Source organism: Melospiza georgiana, chromosome 15 (assembly GCF_028018845.1).
Source record: "Melospiza georgiana isolate bMelGeo1 chromosome 15, bMelGeo1.pri, whole genome shotgun sequence".
Taxonomy (NCBI): domain Eukaryota; kingdom Metazoa; phylum Chordata; class Aves; order Passeriformes; family Passerellidae; genus Melospiza; species Melospiza georgiana.
Window position 1 is genome coordinate 4,591,822 of NC_080444.1, and position 17,781 is coordinate 4,609,602.

At 49.0% G+C, this 17,781-nt stretch overlaps 1 protein-coding gene across 1 annotated transcript in view; it reads left to right on the forward strand.

The window, feature by feature from the left end:
* ADAM19 (ADAM metallopeptidase domain 19) overlaps positions 1-17,781 on the forward strand; it is a 32,081-nt gene continuing 14,300 nt past the window's right edge. Inside the window, exons 1-8 of the mRNA XM_058034916.1 lie at positions 1-62; positions 463-542; positions 3,586-3,656; positions 12,891-12,969; positions 13,941-14,017; positions 15,731-15,923; positions 16,362-16,427; positions 17,709-17,780. Of these exons, the coding sequence (XP_057890899.1) occupies positions 2-62; positions 463-542; positions 3,586-3,656; positions 12,891-12,969; positions 13,941-14,017; positions 15,731-15,923; positions 16,362-16,427; positions 17,709-17,780 (699 nt within the window). The 5' untranslated portion in view covers position 1. The remainder of the gene's footprint in view (positions 63-462; positions 543-3,585; positions 3,657-12,890; positions 12,970-13,940; positions 14,018-15,730; positions 15,924-16,361; positions 16,428-17,708; position 17,781) is intronic.

Consider the following 17,781-nt stretch of genomic DNA (forward strand, 5'->3'; position numbering starts at 1 on the left):
CATGCGGGGCCGGGGGCTGCTCTGCGGCATCGCCCTCTCGCTGCTGCTGCGGCCGCCGCCCCGTGAGTGCGGGGTGCCCGATCGGAATGCGGGGTGCCCGATCTAAATGCGGGGTGCCCGATCTAAATGCGGGATGCCCGATCTAAATGCGGGATACCCGATCTAAATGCGGGATGCCCGATCTAAATGCGGGGTGCCCGATCTAAATGCGGGATGCCCGGCCCGGAGCTGTGCGGCAGAGCTCCGGCTGCGGAGCGCCCGGAGAGGGAGGGAGGGAGGATGGATGGATGGATGGATGGATGGATGGATGGATGGATGGATGGATGGATGGATGGATGGGTGAGTGGGTGGGTTTGGGGATCCTCCTGCTTTTCCTACAACCTTCGCAGAGCTCCCTCTCCTCTCCCGGCCCGGTTTGGTGTGGAGGGCCGGGATGCTGAGCCGCTCCCGTTGTCTCCGCAGCCGCGGCCGCTGAGATGCAGCCCCAGGCCGAGGTGGTGGTGCCGCGCTGGGCAGCCCCGGGTGGCCCCGGCAGCCCCAAGGTAGGTCACCCCCAGAGCTTGGTCTCTTTTTTTTACAGACCTCCCTTTGTGGGGACGGGGGTGGCGCGGGGAGCACAGCGCCTGGTGATGCGCGTTTTGGGGATGAGCTGTGGGGATGAGCGAGGAGCTGTCATAGCTCCTGCAGATCGCAGGGAAGGCTGTGTGAGCTGGCTGGTGTGTTTGGGAACTGCATTCCCCCTGCTCTCTGCCGTGCCTTAAAGCCTCAGTCTGTGTCTGTGAAAGGGGAGCGGGGCCGTTCCATCGGTGGCATTTAGGGAATTCTTCTTCTGGATAGGAGAATCTGCTGCAGGTGGAGCTAAACCCAGAAAGCCATCTGTGTCCTGAACTGTACCAAAATAAATGTGACCAGCAGGTCAAGGGAGAGGGTTCTGACCCTGCACTCTGGTCAGTGAGACCCCAGCTGCAGTGCTGTGTCTGGGATCCCCAGCACAGGGACGATATGGACCTGTTGGAGCCAGGCCAGGGCTGAGCAGTGAAGATGCTCCAGGGCTGTGTCACCTCTCCTGTGAGGACAGACTGAGACAGTTGGGGTGGTTCATCCTGGAGAACTCTCTGGAAAGACCTTATAGCAACTTTCAGTACCTAAAAGAGCTACAAGAGAGCTGGAGAGGGACTTCTTACAAGGGTGTGGAATGACAGAACAAGGGAGAATGGCTTTGAGCTGGAAAAGGGCAGGGTTAGATTAGATATTTGGCAGAAATTTTTGACTGTGAGGTGATGAGGCACTGGGCCAGTAGCCCAGAGAAGCTGTGGGTGCACCATCCCTAGGTGTGTGCAAGGCCAGCCTGGATGGGGCTGGGAGCCATCTTTCCTAGTGGAAGGTGTCCCAGCCCAATGGCACGGGGATGGAACAAGATGATCTTTAAGATTCCTTCCATTCCCAAACCATTCTCTGGTTCTGTGAATCCCAGCTGGGAGGGTGCTTCACAAGGCAAGAGAAGCCAACCAGCAGCTCAGGTGTGTTGGCTGTGTCTCAGACACTGTGTGTTAATACAGATCTCACCCCTGCTGCTGTTCCGTGGGGGGATGAAGGGATGTCTCAACAGCCTCCAGACCCTGACAACCACTGAGGACCAGAAAACACAAAACACAGTTCCCCTTCCCAGGCTTGGTGTTGTTGCAATCAAGAAGTAATTGCAGTTGTGAGATTGAGAGAAAGAGGAAAGCCCACAGGGTGTTTTTTACATTGTGAACCAAAAAAAAAAAAAGGGAAGCTCAGCATTGTGGAGACATCCATTTGTCTTGAACACAGTGGTGCTATTTGGGAATTTATTAATGGGTCTTTTCCATAATATGACACTTTCTAAAACTTATCATTGTGTACTTTTACACACAAAAAGCCCTACAATGACTCTCTCATGATCTTAGTTCTTTTTAAAATGCCCTTGTGATACTGCCTGCAGGTTTTGGTTCTGTTATTGATAGTGATGCAAATACATCTGGAGAACATTTCCCCTCAAATAAATTTGCTGTGTCTCAGGGGTCACACTTGGTTTGTTTCAGGCAAGTTCCCGTTGGCTCTGAAATGAGTGTTAGCAAAGCTTATATACAGCTGGGATATTTCACTTACACAGCAATTGATGGACTGAAGCAGTGGGACTGCTGAAGGAGAAGGGAGGGTGCTATTAGCAATAATGATGTTAGCACAACCCTTGTGAAGAGAGTTTATGATGATGGAGACCCTCAGCTCTGGGCAGGGCAGCCTTACAGTGCTTTCCTGTTAGTGAGTGAAGCACAGACCTATCCTCAGATGAATTGTGCACCTGTGATTTAGTAAAAGAAGCTCTGCCTGTTGCAATTATCCCTTTTTGTATATCCTAAATGTATTAACTTGATTTGCATCATCTCTGTGGGTCTGATGCCACGTCCTGGAAACTGAAGGAAGGATGAGCAAAACCCAGAATATGAGCTGATGAAAAGACATACTTGCATATTGCTCACAATGGCAAGTGAGCGTAACTCTAGGCTGAGAGAACATCCCATTCAGTCAACCTTGCTTTCTTTCACTTTCAATATTCTGTTCCTCAAAGTCTCCTCCAAAACTGATTTAAAAATACTCTGGGTTAATAATTTCACCAATCCTCATGATTTCTCTTTTCTTCCAGCTGAATAAAGTGCATTAGTATATTCATATGAGTGATTTCTCTTCTGGGGAATTTGTTCATCCATTTTCTCTGTGAGAAAGCATTCAGACTTGGAAACCCCAAGCTGACTTTATGTAGTGGTTTTGCTTTGAGGGAGGTAAAACTGCAGACCCCAGAGCCTCTTCTAGTTGCTCCTCTAAAAATCTCATTCCATGCTTAAGTCTCTGGAATGATTTGGGGCTTTTTTTGGGTTAGTGTATGCATTTACCATTGTACTAAGAAATTGGGATGCATTCTGTTCAAATTGCACTGAAATTCTGTCAGTGCAATGGTTGGAATCCGGAGGTGTCCAAAGGTCCCTGTTCCCTGCCTTTCACTGGCACTTTCTGTGGGTAAAGGAACAAAATGAGAATCTCTGGAAGAGGCATGATTCCTCTCATCCTGAAATAAGCTCCTAAAAATGTCCTTCGGCTGGGACAACAAAGGCAGCTTTGGTTAACTAGCTCAGATATTTGACTCCTCAATCTCTGGGGCAGTCTGGGATGTCCTGTGATGCTGTGCTGAGCACAATCTGCAGCAGAGGGACGGGCAGGGAGCTCTTCCCATCCAACTGCACCTCCAAGCACCCCAGCACCAGGGCCTGTTGCCTTACCTGAGCACTTTACTCCTCCTGAGACACCAGGTGGTGTCTCTGGCTCAGGTACAGCATCCCAGCAGCTGCCTGCCCTGCTCCTGGCCTGTGCATGGCTGTGCTGGGGGATGCAGCAGCGTGCCTGGCGCTGGGAGCCACCCTGGTGCATCCCTTCCCTTCCCCATCACTGCAGGCCTGAAGCAGGAGGAAGGCAAGGGGTGGTTTAAGGTCAGCTGCCATTCCAGGTTGTATTTGTGGATACATAAGGATGATGTGTGAGTAACAGAACCCTTTCCCCTGCGCGCAGCACCCACTCCGAGCTGAAGTCACAGTGGAGGCAGAAGGTCAGGAGCTCGTCTTGGAACTGGAGAAAAACAGGTAAGTAAGTGTGCTTGTGCCCTGCATTGTGGTCCCGCTTAAATAATGAATAAGGATTATAGTGAGGTCAACAGGAAAACCTCCTCTGACTTCAGCAGGGTTTGATAAAGACAGGATGTGGAAGTCCTTCACTGCATTTCAAGGTTATTCCGAGTCCCCTCAGATGTTAATCACCCCAAGAGCACATTATAGCAGAGCTTTGTCAGCAAAAAAACAGATGGTGACCCGGCCCTCAGTGTGTAAACTTATTTTTGCATCATAATTCTTCCTACATTAACTGGAAAATGTTGTTGATATGAAGCTCCCTATTTACCAAATGGCTCGGTGCTTTAGAGTCAGTGTGACTCTAATGAGGATTTCATTTGCTGTGATCCAAAGAGGTCTTTCTCTGCTTCCTAGGAGAAATGATCTGACAGTTTCAATTCCATTAGTGCCCTTCATGCTAAAGCAGACTGAAAAATGGGTTTTGCATTAACTGAAATGCAGCCTCCTCTCAGGCACGGGAGAGCAATGCTGTGTGCTGTCATAGGGTGGGATGCATATTGAATTCTGCTGAAGCTGCAGGAGATTAAGGTGGGGAGAAGGATTCTGGTCTGGAGGCCACCCCAGAACCCCTCTGCCCTGTGACTACATTAGTATCCAGCAATGGAATAGCAGCTGGGAATTTAGCTGCAAGAAAATTTATCTTGTCTTTGCTCAGCAATCCTTGTACTGTTGGTGTTTTATTTATTTTTAAAGGAGTTTGAAGATTTATCTATGGAAATACAGCCAAATGTTTGTCTGCTAGAATAAGTAGGATAATAACCTCAGAATAATGACCCTGCTTATATTTTAAATGTATTTTATGGACATCCCAACCACAGAGACTGGGGGCTCAGCTTTCCTTTTTAAAGAGTGAAATGTCAGAAGATCTTACTAGTTCTGATGGCAGTGCCTAAACCTAAATTATATTCAGGGTTTTTGGAGGAAAAACAGAGGGTTTTGGTCACTTTCTGCCCTAAAGCCTGAATTGTGATGGCTGATGGAAGATGAGTATGAGGTGTTTTCTGTAAAAAGTCACAAAACCTACTGAGAGTTCCAGTGCTGCAAAAACCGGATGCTTTTCACAGGCAGTCCTGCACCTGTGTAGAACTAAACAGAAACAGCTACAAATTCTGTATTTTTCAGCTGGGAAAACAAGAGCAGGCACCATGAGCACTGCTAAGGCAGTCCTGTCTGGAGGAATAGCTGCTGCTGGTGACAGTGGCACTGTGCCAGGTCTGAACTGAGCCTGGAAGCAGCACAACCCCTGATGCTGCTGGGGGTCTCCTCCCAGGACTGCCAGGCCTTGCTGATTCTGCAGTTGCTATGCAAAGGTGAATATTTCTGGCACAGAAAGCTGGCCAGAGAAAGGATCCTTGCTGAGTTGATGTGTTGGAGCTCCAAGTTCGGTGATGTAAGCTCCAGGTGCTTGGGGGAGTGGTGCTGTGCTATTTCCAGCACAGAAAAAACCCTTTGCTGGTGTTAGTAAACAGAGTTATAATAATAGAAGGTTCCTATTGTGTTTATTTCCTGAAGTGCATTTTCATTCATTGAGATGTATACACACAGGCTTGGAAGTGTGTGCACACACTTCCACTGCAGGATGGATCTCCTTTACAAGTGCTGATGAAATAGCACTTGGTTGAAAACCAGCTGGTTTGGAGCTTTTAATTTTTATTTTCAGTGGAAAATGCAGGTGATTCATAGACAGCAGTGCTTCATGTTGGGAGGCTTGCTTGGCCTCGGTTCCTTGCTCAAGAAAGGTGATGGTACAATCACAAAATGCAATTAATGGAAGGGCTCCACTTCTCAGAGACTTGTGAAAGTGCTGGAGTAGTTTAGACACTTAAATTGAAAGAGGAATGATGGAACTCTGTGTATTTATCAGCATCCACAGAGCACTTTTAAGTGGAGACAAACCTCTTCTCCTTGTTGAAGAGTGTGGCAAGGCAGAGCCCAAGCCTGCGGTTGCTCCGCAGACCCAGGTGCTCATTGCTGCTCATGCTTTTGTCTCAACAGGGGAAGCTGAGGTTCTGGGTGAGGTTTGGGGGTGCTGAGCCACTGCAGCATCCAGGACTTCTTCTGGGAAGAGTTTGTGGCCCAGGAGAGAAAGTGAAATCCCCCAAGTGGGAAGTGTCCCTTCAAAGCTGTACAAAACCTGTAAGCTCCAGGTTGCAAGTTCACATGAAAATGGGCATAAGAGAACTGAAACTTCAAGGGAGGTACTTGAGGCTTTTTAAACTAAAATAAGAGAAATGGGCCCATTTAATTGCTCCAGCTTAGAGGAGCATTTGGAAACCAGCTTTGCAGCTGAGGTTGGTGCTGTGCTCCCCCTCTGTCCCTGGGCTCCTTCAGGTGATGTTCTTGGTGGATTATGCAGCCTTATTGCACATTCCCCTCTCTCCTTCTGGAGAGACAATTGACAAAATTGCTTTGAAAAGTGAGGGAAGTGTCATGATTTATACTTTGGCAGGGATGCTAGCTTTGGAAGAAACATTATAGTTTCAATATGTGGAAGAAATGTTCACACCACCCAATTTCATATTCCATATGAAAAGGGACATCAAGGTTCATCCACAGAGGTGAAACACAGAAATTATTGCATATCTTGCTTCAGAGCTGTGCCCAACCCAGTGTTTTGTAATAAGCTCATCACACATCTGCATTTGGCTTCATATATCTGTGAACACAATTATTGCATTAGCAGTTAACATAATATTGCATTATTTCCTGTCCAGGAATTTGATAAGAAATCAGAAGCACACTGGAGTTTCAAGCAGAGTTCATGATACAGTAACATTTCAGGATAATGACAAAATATATCACTCAAATGACTCTGGCTTGGTTTAAATGACTCAAATCCATGTCCTGCAGCTGTGGGATTGGAAAGCTCAAAGCTGCACAAACAACAAATTATATGGAGAGTTGCCTATAAAGCAGCTTTAAATTTGGCTGGGGCTTAGGAGCGGAAGAATCTGAGTTGCAAACTTTGGATGAAAAGTGACTTTTTTTAAAAGGCATTTGCATTTGTTAATAAAAAGCAGCTTTGAGCCAAGCAGGGACAGGCTGAGAGCCTCTCAATGTGTGTGGCAGCACTGCCTGGGGTGAGGCTTTTCTTAGTGAAGAGGAGAGCTCCCATTTGCACAGCAGAAACCTGCATGGAATTTGGCTTCTCACCTTGGTGAAGGAAAGGGAGCAAAAAGACTCTTCTCTCTTCTCTCTTCTCTCTTCTCTCTTCTCTCTTCTCTCTTCTCTCTTCTCTCTTCTCTCTTCTCTCTCTCTCTCTTCTCTCTTCTCTCTCTTCTCTCTTCTCTCTCTTCTCTCTTCTCTCTCTTCTCTCTTCTCTCTCTTCTCTCTTCTCTCTCTTCTCTCTTCTCTCTCTTCTCTCTTCTCTCTTCTCTCTCTCATGGGAAGAACAGGCTTGGGAAAGGCTCTCTCAGCTGCCAGGGGTATTGGAGGCTTCTCCAGGGGTGTCCCTGCCTGTGGATGAATCCCTGGGAGAGCCTGGGGCTGTTTGTTTCAGTTCCTCATTCTGGCCACTGCACTGGGTGGCAAAGCCCCAGTGGAGATGTGCAGGAACTGCCTGAGGACACAGCAAAGGAGATCCAGAGCTCACCTGTCTGACCTCAGAGCCAACAAAAAGTTGTTTTTAGGCCACTCTGATATGGAGCAGCATCATTTCCCAGCCCTGCTGGCCCTACCTGGATAGGTGACAAGCGCTCCCACCCAGCCTGGTGCTCTCAGTGGGGCAGTAAAAGATCTGTGTGTCACTTGTATCCCAGTGTTTCCTGCTTTTGCACATTTCCAGGGCCTTTCTACCAACTGAGTGAGGAAGTTGCTGCCCATTTCTGAGCAGGAAGGATATATGAGATTATTCCACTCATGGGCTACACATCATCAGTGTCTAATGGGCTTCCTTCATGGGCAGGGGTTAAGGGTTATGCAGAGGGGAAATTGAGTTTATCCTGCTCTACTGTCTCTTGGAATCATCAGAAAAACAGGGGTGGGATCTGGAAAGCCACAGCTGCTTTTCAGCTTCCTGATTCCCTCAGGATATTCAGTGATTCCTCTGTGTGGGGCAGAGAGGAAGAGACCTGGAAATTAAACCCTTTAAATCTTTTGTGCACAGACTCATTACCAGCCAGTTTTCCATTTATTTAATTTCCTTTTTCCTTTATGGTTCCTATTGGTAAGTCAAGGGTCTATGTGATAAATCTTTCTTGGGTCTGTAGCACAATTTACACAGTGAATATCACAGCTGATGTGGGTGGGAGAAGGGGATGGAGAGTCTTTAGTCTGCGGTGCTTTCCCAGGCCTTAAAAATGGCTTGTTTAGTTCCACCTCAATAGTTGGAAAGCCACTCTTTCCTTCCAAACTGCTATGTTTACACAATAAACATGTTCTTAGTAAAAGCTCTAGAGGAAGGCAACTTAAGAGCTCCAGGATTCATCTGGATGGAACTCACCAAGAAAAAAAAAACTGGATTTCATCGGTTTTATGAAGTGCCAGGTTTTGACTGCAATATTCCTGAGGCTTGAAATCTCCCATTTCCCACTGGTGGTGGATATGGAAAGCGGGCCTGCTTGTGTTGTCATGAGTCATGTGTTGGTGGTGTTCAACATGGGGCCACTTCAGGTTTTGATAATAAATTCTGGCTTTAGGGAACACTTAAGTGACTGAGAGGCAAGAGTTCACATTCCCCTTCTTACCCTACTTGGATCCTGTTGAGAGGCAATGGAGTGGGACCACAAATTGTAGATGGAAATTTCGTGTCTAAAGTTTCTTGGGAAAATCAATTCCCTCCACCCCCAGATGCTGTCAGCCTGGCTGGGCAGATTTATTGTGATTTGAGGAGAGGGACAGGGAAAGAGATGTAAGAGACTGCAGGCTCCACTTTTCTTGGTCCCATGACTGAAAAATCAATGCCAATGTTTCTCATGAGAGCCTCATGGACCATTTGGCTTTTGTTTTTTTGGGAGGAAATAAAAACCATGTCCATCTCCTAGAAACTGCTGGGTGTTTCTAAGCTGGCAGCTGTCCATGCAGACTGGGCCCTCTGTAAAATGAACCCAAACAAGGTTGCTGATGGGACCAAATTATTAAAAGTCCTTCTTGCACTAATTAGTAAGAAAATCAGAGTGCTGCTGGGCACTCTGGGTGCCTGTGGGTGATCTTTGGTGCAACTGAGTGTGTTCATGGCAGCCCTGAGCTCCTCTTAGTGCTGACAAGTGATGTTTTATAGGCAAAACTGCTGCCATTTATCAGCAAAATAGGGGTGAGGCTCTCTAGAGCAGCTGGGAAATGTGCACTCCCTCAAGAGGCCATGGCCATGCAAGCAGGGCCCCAGCTTTCCTCCTGCTGTTTTTGGGAGTGTTTGGGTGCAGCCCCTCTCCCTCCAGCTGCTTCTCTGCTCCTCAGCAGGGTCCAGATGAAAAAGCCACGTCCTCTCCCTGTCCCCAAGTGCCACAGGGGCAGCTGCCTGCCAAGAGAGCTGAGAACCCTGTCAGTTCATGAGTGAAGAATGTGACCCCCAGCCCCAGGCGAGCCAGGCTGCCCCATGCTGCCAGCTCTGCACGCAGGGACAGCGCAGGGAGGAGGAGGCTTTGTGTCAAACAATGATATCATTGAAGGCTGGAGCAGCACCAGGACGTGGCTCCAGGACAGCCATCAGCAGGAACTGCTCAGGCCATCTGTACATGATGGCACCGAGCCACTCTCCCTTCTTTTGGCTTCCTCGCTCGCATTCAACCTGGCTCGCAGGGCTTCCCAGGGAGCAATCCCTGCCAAGAGCAGGATATTCCACCCTGAGCTTGGAGGCTGAGCTGGGTGCTGGGGCCTGGCTGATCCTGCTGAGAGCTGGTCCCCGTTGGAAAGGTGTGACTCCTCTAGAGCATCCCCAGCTCTGGTGTGCAGCTTCCCCTGGCCCCAAAGCAGCTGCAGCTGCTATCAGCTTTAGAAAAAGGAGAGTGCTCCCTTCCCCGACCAGCTTTTTCTCTGACTTCATCAATTCTTCATGCTGATAACTCCTCTAATGAGAGACTCAGCCCTGCCTTTTAGGAAGATGATGTGTGCTAGTGATCTGCCAGCTGCCTGACTGGATCTCAGAAGCCTTTAAGTGATGTTATTTTGCATCCAGACTTTTGCAGCTTCAGTGTGAGCTGCTGGAGAAGTGGTCACTACAGAGGCATGTAATGTAACTGAGAAGAAAAAAAACAAATTGTGCTGTTCACCTCCAGCAAGGAGGTGAAATCTGTGTTTTTCTGGAAACTTCCATCAGTGCTTTGCAGGGTTGAGCTCCCCTGGAATTCGCTGCTCAGCCTGGCAGGGATGTTGTTCTGAAATGATGGCAGAGAAGGTTTTGGGGTGTGGGTTGGGTGTTTTTCTGATGTTTATCAAGCAACTGGTACACGTGGAAAAGAGTCAGACAGAAAGTTTTTTTGCTGTTTATTTACAGTTTGATGGAAAGCTTGGTGCTTGCTAAAGAAGGGAGTTGGACTGAGAATGAAATTTATACACTCAAAATAAGCCACCAAGGGTGTTGCAAGATGTTCTGTTGTTTTTTCCTCTTTCCTCACTGCTCTCCCCACCACACCTTGTGCAATCCATCCCCTGTGAGAGCCCTTTCTGGCAGTGCTGCAAGAGCCCCAGGGTCCCCTGCATTAAGAGTGGGAACTGTCTTCAAAACAGGATTGTTTCAAGCTCAGAATAAGAAACTGGACTTTTCTTAGGGACCCCATGGTGCGGAGCAGGAGTCAACTGGTGCAGAGAGGCTTGGAAGTTGCAGCATGGAGATGACACAGGCTTTCAGCTGAGCAGCTGCCTAAGTGTCCCGAAAAATTCAGGCAAAGCTCCTTAATCCTCTCTGGGAAGGGCTGGAGCCTGAGTGAGCAGGGATGTGCACTCCCCTTGTGCTGAGTGTCCTCACCCTGTGCCCTCCCTGGGCAGCTCTGAGGAGCCTCCCAGAGCTGGAGGGGAGATCAAGTGCCTATTCATGGCTAATGCTTTCCAAGAATAAAGGAGCAGGAGGGAAACACAAGAGTGTTTGTTTGGGAATGAAGCAAGCAGGCTGTGCAGAGCCTCAGCTACTGGAAATGCACGGGCTGGTGTCTGGGCAGATCACACTGCTTCACTGTCTGCCCCTGACACACACCAGATACCTGCCAGAGCATTGCTCAGGGCAATTTCCTGCCAGTTAATGCAATCTGTTGATTAAATATTTGTTTCTTGCACCCTTGCTGCAGTCAGGGAGATGAAGGGAGTTATGTTCTGTGGGATGTTGCTTATCTTGGGTTTGAATGCAGCAACCTGGCCTCCTGATCACTGACAACATCTGCTGATAAGAATTAACACATCAGAAAGACACAAAATGAGCTTTTCTGGGCTATGCTGAGCTTTCAAAGTTCAGATAAAAGCTGCTGCTTTCCTGACATCAGATACTATCAGACACAGCAGTGGCACAGTTGTCTCTTGTTAAGCTGTGTTCAGTTTAACAGCTTGAGCCTTTGGATGCCAGGTGGGTGAAACACTTTCAAACTCTGATAAAAGGTTTTGTTTCCTGTTGTTCTGGTGTAATTTAATTACATATCATAGGCACCTAGTCCCCTTTTTAAACAGAGATGTTTACAAGGTTGATAAGATCTGACCGACAGGTACCGAAAACCAAGATGGAAAAATCTTTGTGTTTGCTTGTGATGCAGTTTTCTTCACTCAGCTCAAAGAAACCAGGCAAAGAAAAGAAGAAAACTCTTTTTCCTGCTTTGTAGCAGTTTAGTTCTACAATCTGGTGCATGACATGCTTTAATCAGGGATGCAAAGGGATTGAGCTGCAGCTGCATCTGGGAACACATTGCCCAGGGTGCATGTGGCATCCTCATGGGTGGCAAATGTGGCACTTTGGTGGCCTGACAGCCCCATGGGGCTGCTGCAGGACTGTTCCATCAATGGGGCATGTCTGTGATCCTCCTCCAAATTTTTGAAGCCAAACTATTGTTTTTAAAAACTGCTTTAATCCTACATTTTATGGCTGCTGAGATGGACACAGGATATGACCTTCTTGGTTTGGCCCAGAGTTTGACTTGCTGTACATTTTACATCACTGTTTAGCAAATGCAGATGTTTAAAAAGAAGGAGAAGGCTGTTTCCTCTGGAACAAAATCAAAATGCTTTCTTTCTAAAGGAGCACAGGAGCTCCTTTTATAGACTTTTGGTGTGATCCTGGGTTGAAGACAGGGAGAATATTGTGTACATGGGGATGACATGAACAAATTCAAATTGGGGAATCAGCATTTTCCCATAACAAAGATGTGAACCAGCTTCTGGGCAGCAGTTGAAATGCAGATAGAGATTAATTAATGATTGTACTCGGATCTGGGCAGTGGAGACAGTCTGGGTTTGAGCTGAGGACTCACACCAGCACCCAGATGTGGCCTGTGTTGTGTTTGCTATGCAGGACTTGGTGCTTTGAATTTAATCCTAATATAATTTGAAGCATAATTTGGCAATAGAAAGAAAACTCTGCACAGACATTTGTACCCATTAAGGGTCAGTGATTAGGTTGGGATTCTGGGTCATTAAAAGTCCTCATGTAAAAATGGAATTGTTTACTTGCAGCTGTTGGAATTGGATCTTGGTGCCTAATTGAACTCAGGGACAGGCTCTCTGTTATTGTTTTAATTTAATAAATGGCTTGAAAGAGCACTTAGATGGCTCGTGGGGCCCTCCCAGGAGCGGATGTGCTCTGTGAGAGGTGCTCAGCTCCTGCCAGGGCAGTGGAGGGATGGAAGTGCCCAGGTCAGCTGTGCTCCCACCTTCTGGCCCTCTGCCATCACAGCGTGCTCTGCACAGCTCCCACAGCCCGTGGTGATGCTCCTGCCATGGATCCCAAGGCTCCTGGGCCACCAGGAGCTGCTCCCTGGGCAAGGCCTGGCAGGAGGGAGAGCAGGGAGCAGAGCACAGCTGGCGTCCTGTGGATCCCTGTCTCCCACCTGCCCTCTCAGGGTGTTGCAGCTGGTTTCACGCTATGGGTAGAAAACAGTCACCGCCCCAACTCCACAGCAGCAGGAATATTTACACTGGCTTCAGAAAGAGCTGGCTCTAGCTGATTTTACAGCACCCCTAAGAAGCAGAAATCCAGGTCAAAAAAAAAAAAAAAAAAAGTCTTACCATTTTAATTTTTAACTTTGCCTTTCTTTCACCCCTCCACTGTGTCTGCAGAAACCTCTTTGCCCCAGGCTACACTGAGACGCACTACAGCCACACTGGGGAAGCCCAGAGCACGGCCCTGAGCCACACGGTGAGTGCAGAGATCCTTCCCTCCTGTGCCTGCAGGGCACACGGGCTGGGTGTGGAGAAGCAGGTGAACCTCTTCCTCCTGGGCCTTTTTCTTAAAGCACAGATCCCCACAGCTTAGAGCTGAAGGGGAGGGCAGCGCAGCTTTCTGAACCGGGAGGTTCCAGTGGGAAAGCTGCTCCATCCCCCAAAAATGGTAAAAACATCTTTCTGTTTTGCCTGAGCTGTGTTATGAGAGCCAAGGTCAGCAGCCAGCATTGCTCCCCTCTCTCTGGGCGCTGGGGAATTGTTTATTCCTCACACTGCTCACCCTCTTGCTTTTTGCTTTGCCACCAAGGGCCTTCCCAGCCTTTGGGGAAAGCAGCCCCTATAAGCCAGCTCCTGTTCAATATAAACCCCATAAATTACTGATCTCACCAGGCTTGGCTGCCCCTGCTGCAGCAGCACAAAGATGTGCATTGGTCACAAAGCAAAAATAAGAGATAAAATCTCCATGAGATCATCCTTCCTACTGCTGCCCCGGGGTGAGGGGAGGGATATAATGAATATATTGGCGTTTCTGCCCCAAAGCCTCCTTGTCCCTGCCAGAGGCCGCCTTTGTCCCACCATCTGCCCACAGTGTCACCCTCTGTGGGGCTGCAGCCGCATCCCTTGGGGCACGGCCCGGGGCAGCTGCCATCGATGGATGGGCAGCTCCCGCTCCAGCAGAAAGATTTGGGTCTGCAGCCACCCCGGTCCTCCCCTGGGGGACTCTGAGCTCTCCATTTTTGCTGGCAACAAGGAGCTGTTGGATGCCAAATTTCGCGGCGGAGTCACGGAGATTTAGCGCTGATAACGAGCTGCCAAAGGCAGCGGAAAGGGAACACAACGAGCGGGGAGCGTCGGCAGCGCTCGCACGGGACTCGGCGACGCCTGAATTTATCCCATGTGCCGTGTCCATCCCAGCAGCCCAACCCTGCCTCCTCTGCCTTGCAGGAGCACTGCTTCTACCACGGCACCGTGCGCGGCTGGCAGCGCTCCAGCGTCACCCTCAGCGCCTGCCGAGGGCTGCGGTGAGTGCCGGGGGCGCTGGAATCGGGAATGGCCCGGGAATGCCCTTGGAAATGCCCCCTGGAATGCCCTTGGAAATACCCCTGGGAATGCCCCCGGGAATGCCACCAGGAATGCCCCTGGAATGCCTCTGGGAATAGCCCTTGGAAATGCCACCAGCAATGCCACCAGGAATGCCCTTGGAAATGCCACCGGGAATGCCCTCAGGAATGCCCCTGCTCAGGTGTTGCCCCCTGAGCTCTTCTCCCAGCAGCCTGATTCTCCCCAAGTGGATGGAGAGCTCTCAAAGGCCACCCAAGCTGGGTGTAAAAAGGGGCATATTGTGGAAAATGCAGAATTTGGGGTGTCATTAGTAGCCATGGCCTCCTAAGCAGCTCCAGGACCCTTCCCCCGGTGCGGACGGGCGCAGTGACTGAGTTTAACCTGAGCCCACTGCAGCAGGAGACTCTTGTTGGTGGCTCAGGGCTGTCACAGGCAGGGACAGGACTCACCACGTCCCAGCACAGTGCTCTACACTTGTGCAGAAACCTCCCACTGTCTCACAGCTGGCAATTTGCTGTGTGTTTTGGGGCAAAGTCTTCAAGGCTGAGCTCCCTCCTGGGCTGTGAGCTTTCTGCTTTCTGTTTTCTCCCCAGGTGGTGCCAGGGCTGTGTGTGTGAAACCTTTATTTTGGGAGTAATGGAGTCTTTGGCTGGAAAAGGGGGTCTGTACCCTCAGCCAGGACTAAGTGAAGCAGTTTGTTGCGACCAAGGAGCTGCATTCATTTACACCAGCTCAGAGTTTGTTTCCAAAACATCACACCGGCTTTATTGACATTAGTGGTCATTGCTCTGGAGCCCTGCTGGAAGCTGTGCTGGTGGGACTGGCTCCAGCCAGGAAACAGCCCCTGCCAAAGCAAACCTGAGACATCCCAGTGAGTGCAGCACAGGCCAAAGGGCCCAGTGAGATAACCAGGACAGTGCAGCCACCTGTGGCTTGCAATAAACACTCCAAAAGCAAAAGCAGTCACAGGTGTGCCATGCTTCTGTCAGCCTGTGTTTCCCTAGGCTCTGCTTTCCAGAGATGTTCAGTGTGCCTGAGCAGAGGCTTCCTGCACTCCTGAGCTCTCAGTGTCTGCTGGCAGCTCCTTGATATCTTTTTCTCACTGCTGGGGAGGCACAGGAGCTGAGCACACGTGGCTGTTCTCACTCTGAGCCTGCTTGGTGTGGGTGGTGCCCATCAGGCCACACATTTTCTAGGGGGCATCACACACACATTTCCAGCTCTCCTGGCTGTAACATGCTCATTGAGAAATCCAGAGCCATCTGGGTATGCGCATGACCCAGGGAGAGCTCTGCTTTTCCTGTTGACAAACAAACTCTTCACATTTTTCAAGTCAGGTCTGTTAAAGGCAAAATTCTTCTGTTGGTAGAAAAGCTTCCACTGCCCCTAAAGAAAAAGCTGTAAATTAAACTTCTCAGGTTGCAGCACACGCTCCAATAGCCTCTCAATGTCTGAGGCCCACTGAATGGATTTTAATATATGGAAGGTCAGGGATTTTCCCCTCTGAACTCAAAATATTCCCACCCTTTTTATCAATGATCTGCCTGGCCTGGTAAGGATAAGTGTCTTGCCAGAGTCAGATGGGAGCTCAGCAGCAGCAGCAGCAGAAGGATTTGTCCCCAGTTGCTGTGATAGTAATCAACTTTCCCTTTTATTGCTTCCCCTTTCAACAGAGGACTTATCACACTGAGCAGCAATTCCAGCTATATCTTGGAGCCAGCTCCTGACAGCCCAAACCAGCACTTGATTTACAGGGTGGACAACCTGAGGCTGCAGGGAGGAGCTTGTGGCCACCAGGGCACTGTGCATGCAGCTGAATATTGGCTCAGGAACTTCACAGCTGGGATGAAATCAGCAGGCCAGAGGGTGAGCAGGGCTCAGCCTGGGTCCATGCATGATGCTCCAAACATCCCACCTGTTCCCAGCCCTGCTGTTTCATAGCAGCATTGCTGATAAAGTGAAATGAAGAGCATTTAGGAGGGTTTTCAGCAAGCTGGATGTGAAATAGTGACTCCAGCAGGGAAGTAAATGAGTGTTGGGGACTGTGGTGGGCTGTAGCTGTTCCTACATCCCACACAGGAACAAAAGGTGGGCTGAGGACAGGCTTGTGGGCACCTGCTGTAGCTATACTGACCTTGATTGCCCTAAACCAATCACATTTGGATGTCCCTGTGCATCATGGGTTGGGGTGAATGGCCAGTGAGAAACAAGCTGGGAAAAGTGACCTCTACATGTATTTTGTGAAGAGTTTCTTGGGGGATGTTGGGGGAGTAGCCCAATAACCCAGTGTTGTTGCTGCTGCAGGTGAAACGGGACACTCTGCAGGCTACAAAGTATGTGGAGCTCCTGCTGGTGGCTGATTATGCAGAGGTAAGAAATGGGATTTTTTTTATACCCAAGGAGCACTGGGCTCAGAGCATCCCACCTGCAGCATCCCCTGGGGCAGGGAGGGCTGCTGAGGCTCAGCAAGTTTTCTTGTGCAGTTCCAGTGGTTCTCAGTGGACAGGGGGAGCTGTGTCTGGGTCACTTTTGTCCTGGCAGCCACCATTGGCCCAGGGAGAGATGCAGATTTGGATGAGGGCTGAGGGTCAGTTCTGGTCTCAGTCCTAGTCGTGGCTGGGAGAGTCAGGATTGAGAAACTTGGGGGTTTCCAGAAGTGATGTACTTCTAACTGCAGTACACTTAATCTCTAGAGAAGATAACCATGATGATGCTCTGCTCTGAACTGCTAGCAGATATATAAATAGACATTTTTAAGGCTCCAGCTCACAGAATAGGTCTGGGAGAAGCAGAGTGGAGTCAGCAATCCCTCCCCCATCCCCAGCCTGGACAGGCCAGACACACTGACAGTGCAAACCACACAGTGTTTTACTGATTGTTTAATCTGCAGCACAGACGGGAGCCAGGCTGGTCCTATCCATAATTTACAACTTGAAACTCCAGTAGGGAAAACCACACAGTGCTCTGGGCTATAATTTATTCTGAACAAAGCTAAAGAGGCAGAACCTATTTTGGTTTCTCTGTTAGGCAGCAGGACACCAGGGAAACTGAGAAAACACATAATACCCAGGAACTGCCATATGTTGTTCCCCATTTGATCAGAGAAACTGGGACAGAGGCTCACATTGTTGTTCTTAAATGCCCTTTCTTTGCTGGGTCCCTGGCTAAAAGAAAAGTCCAGGGTTTTGTCATCTGTTAAACAAAAATCTGAACATTTTGCCACTTTAACTCTTTGAGCCAGTTTGCTAGAATTACCTCATTCATTGCCAGGTGATTTAAGTAAGCAAATTGGTTGGATGAGGGAGATGTGATGAAAGCTCCAGCAGCCACCACCTCAGGCATGAAGTCCTGCTATCACATATTTCACCTGGCACATTTGCCAGTTCTTTGTCAGCCCCCAGCTCTGGGGACACTGATAAGTTTGGGTTGCTTCACTGTGCCACCACTTGAGTAGCACCCCTGCCATGGTGTGCCAGGGGTAAATTCTGAATATACCTGTACAGGTGGGCCTAAAGTCAGATGTGCATGGCAGGGAGACTTCACCTCAGAGTTACCTTCTCATTTCCAGAGTAATGTGGCTCATTTTAACACATTTCAGCTCTTTGTAAATGTCTTTGTGCTGCCTGAAAAGTTTTGTTTCATTTTGTTCAGTTTCAGAAACATCACTTCAACATTGAAGCAACGAAGCAGAAATTACTGGAGGCTGCTAATTATGTAGATAAGG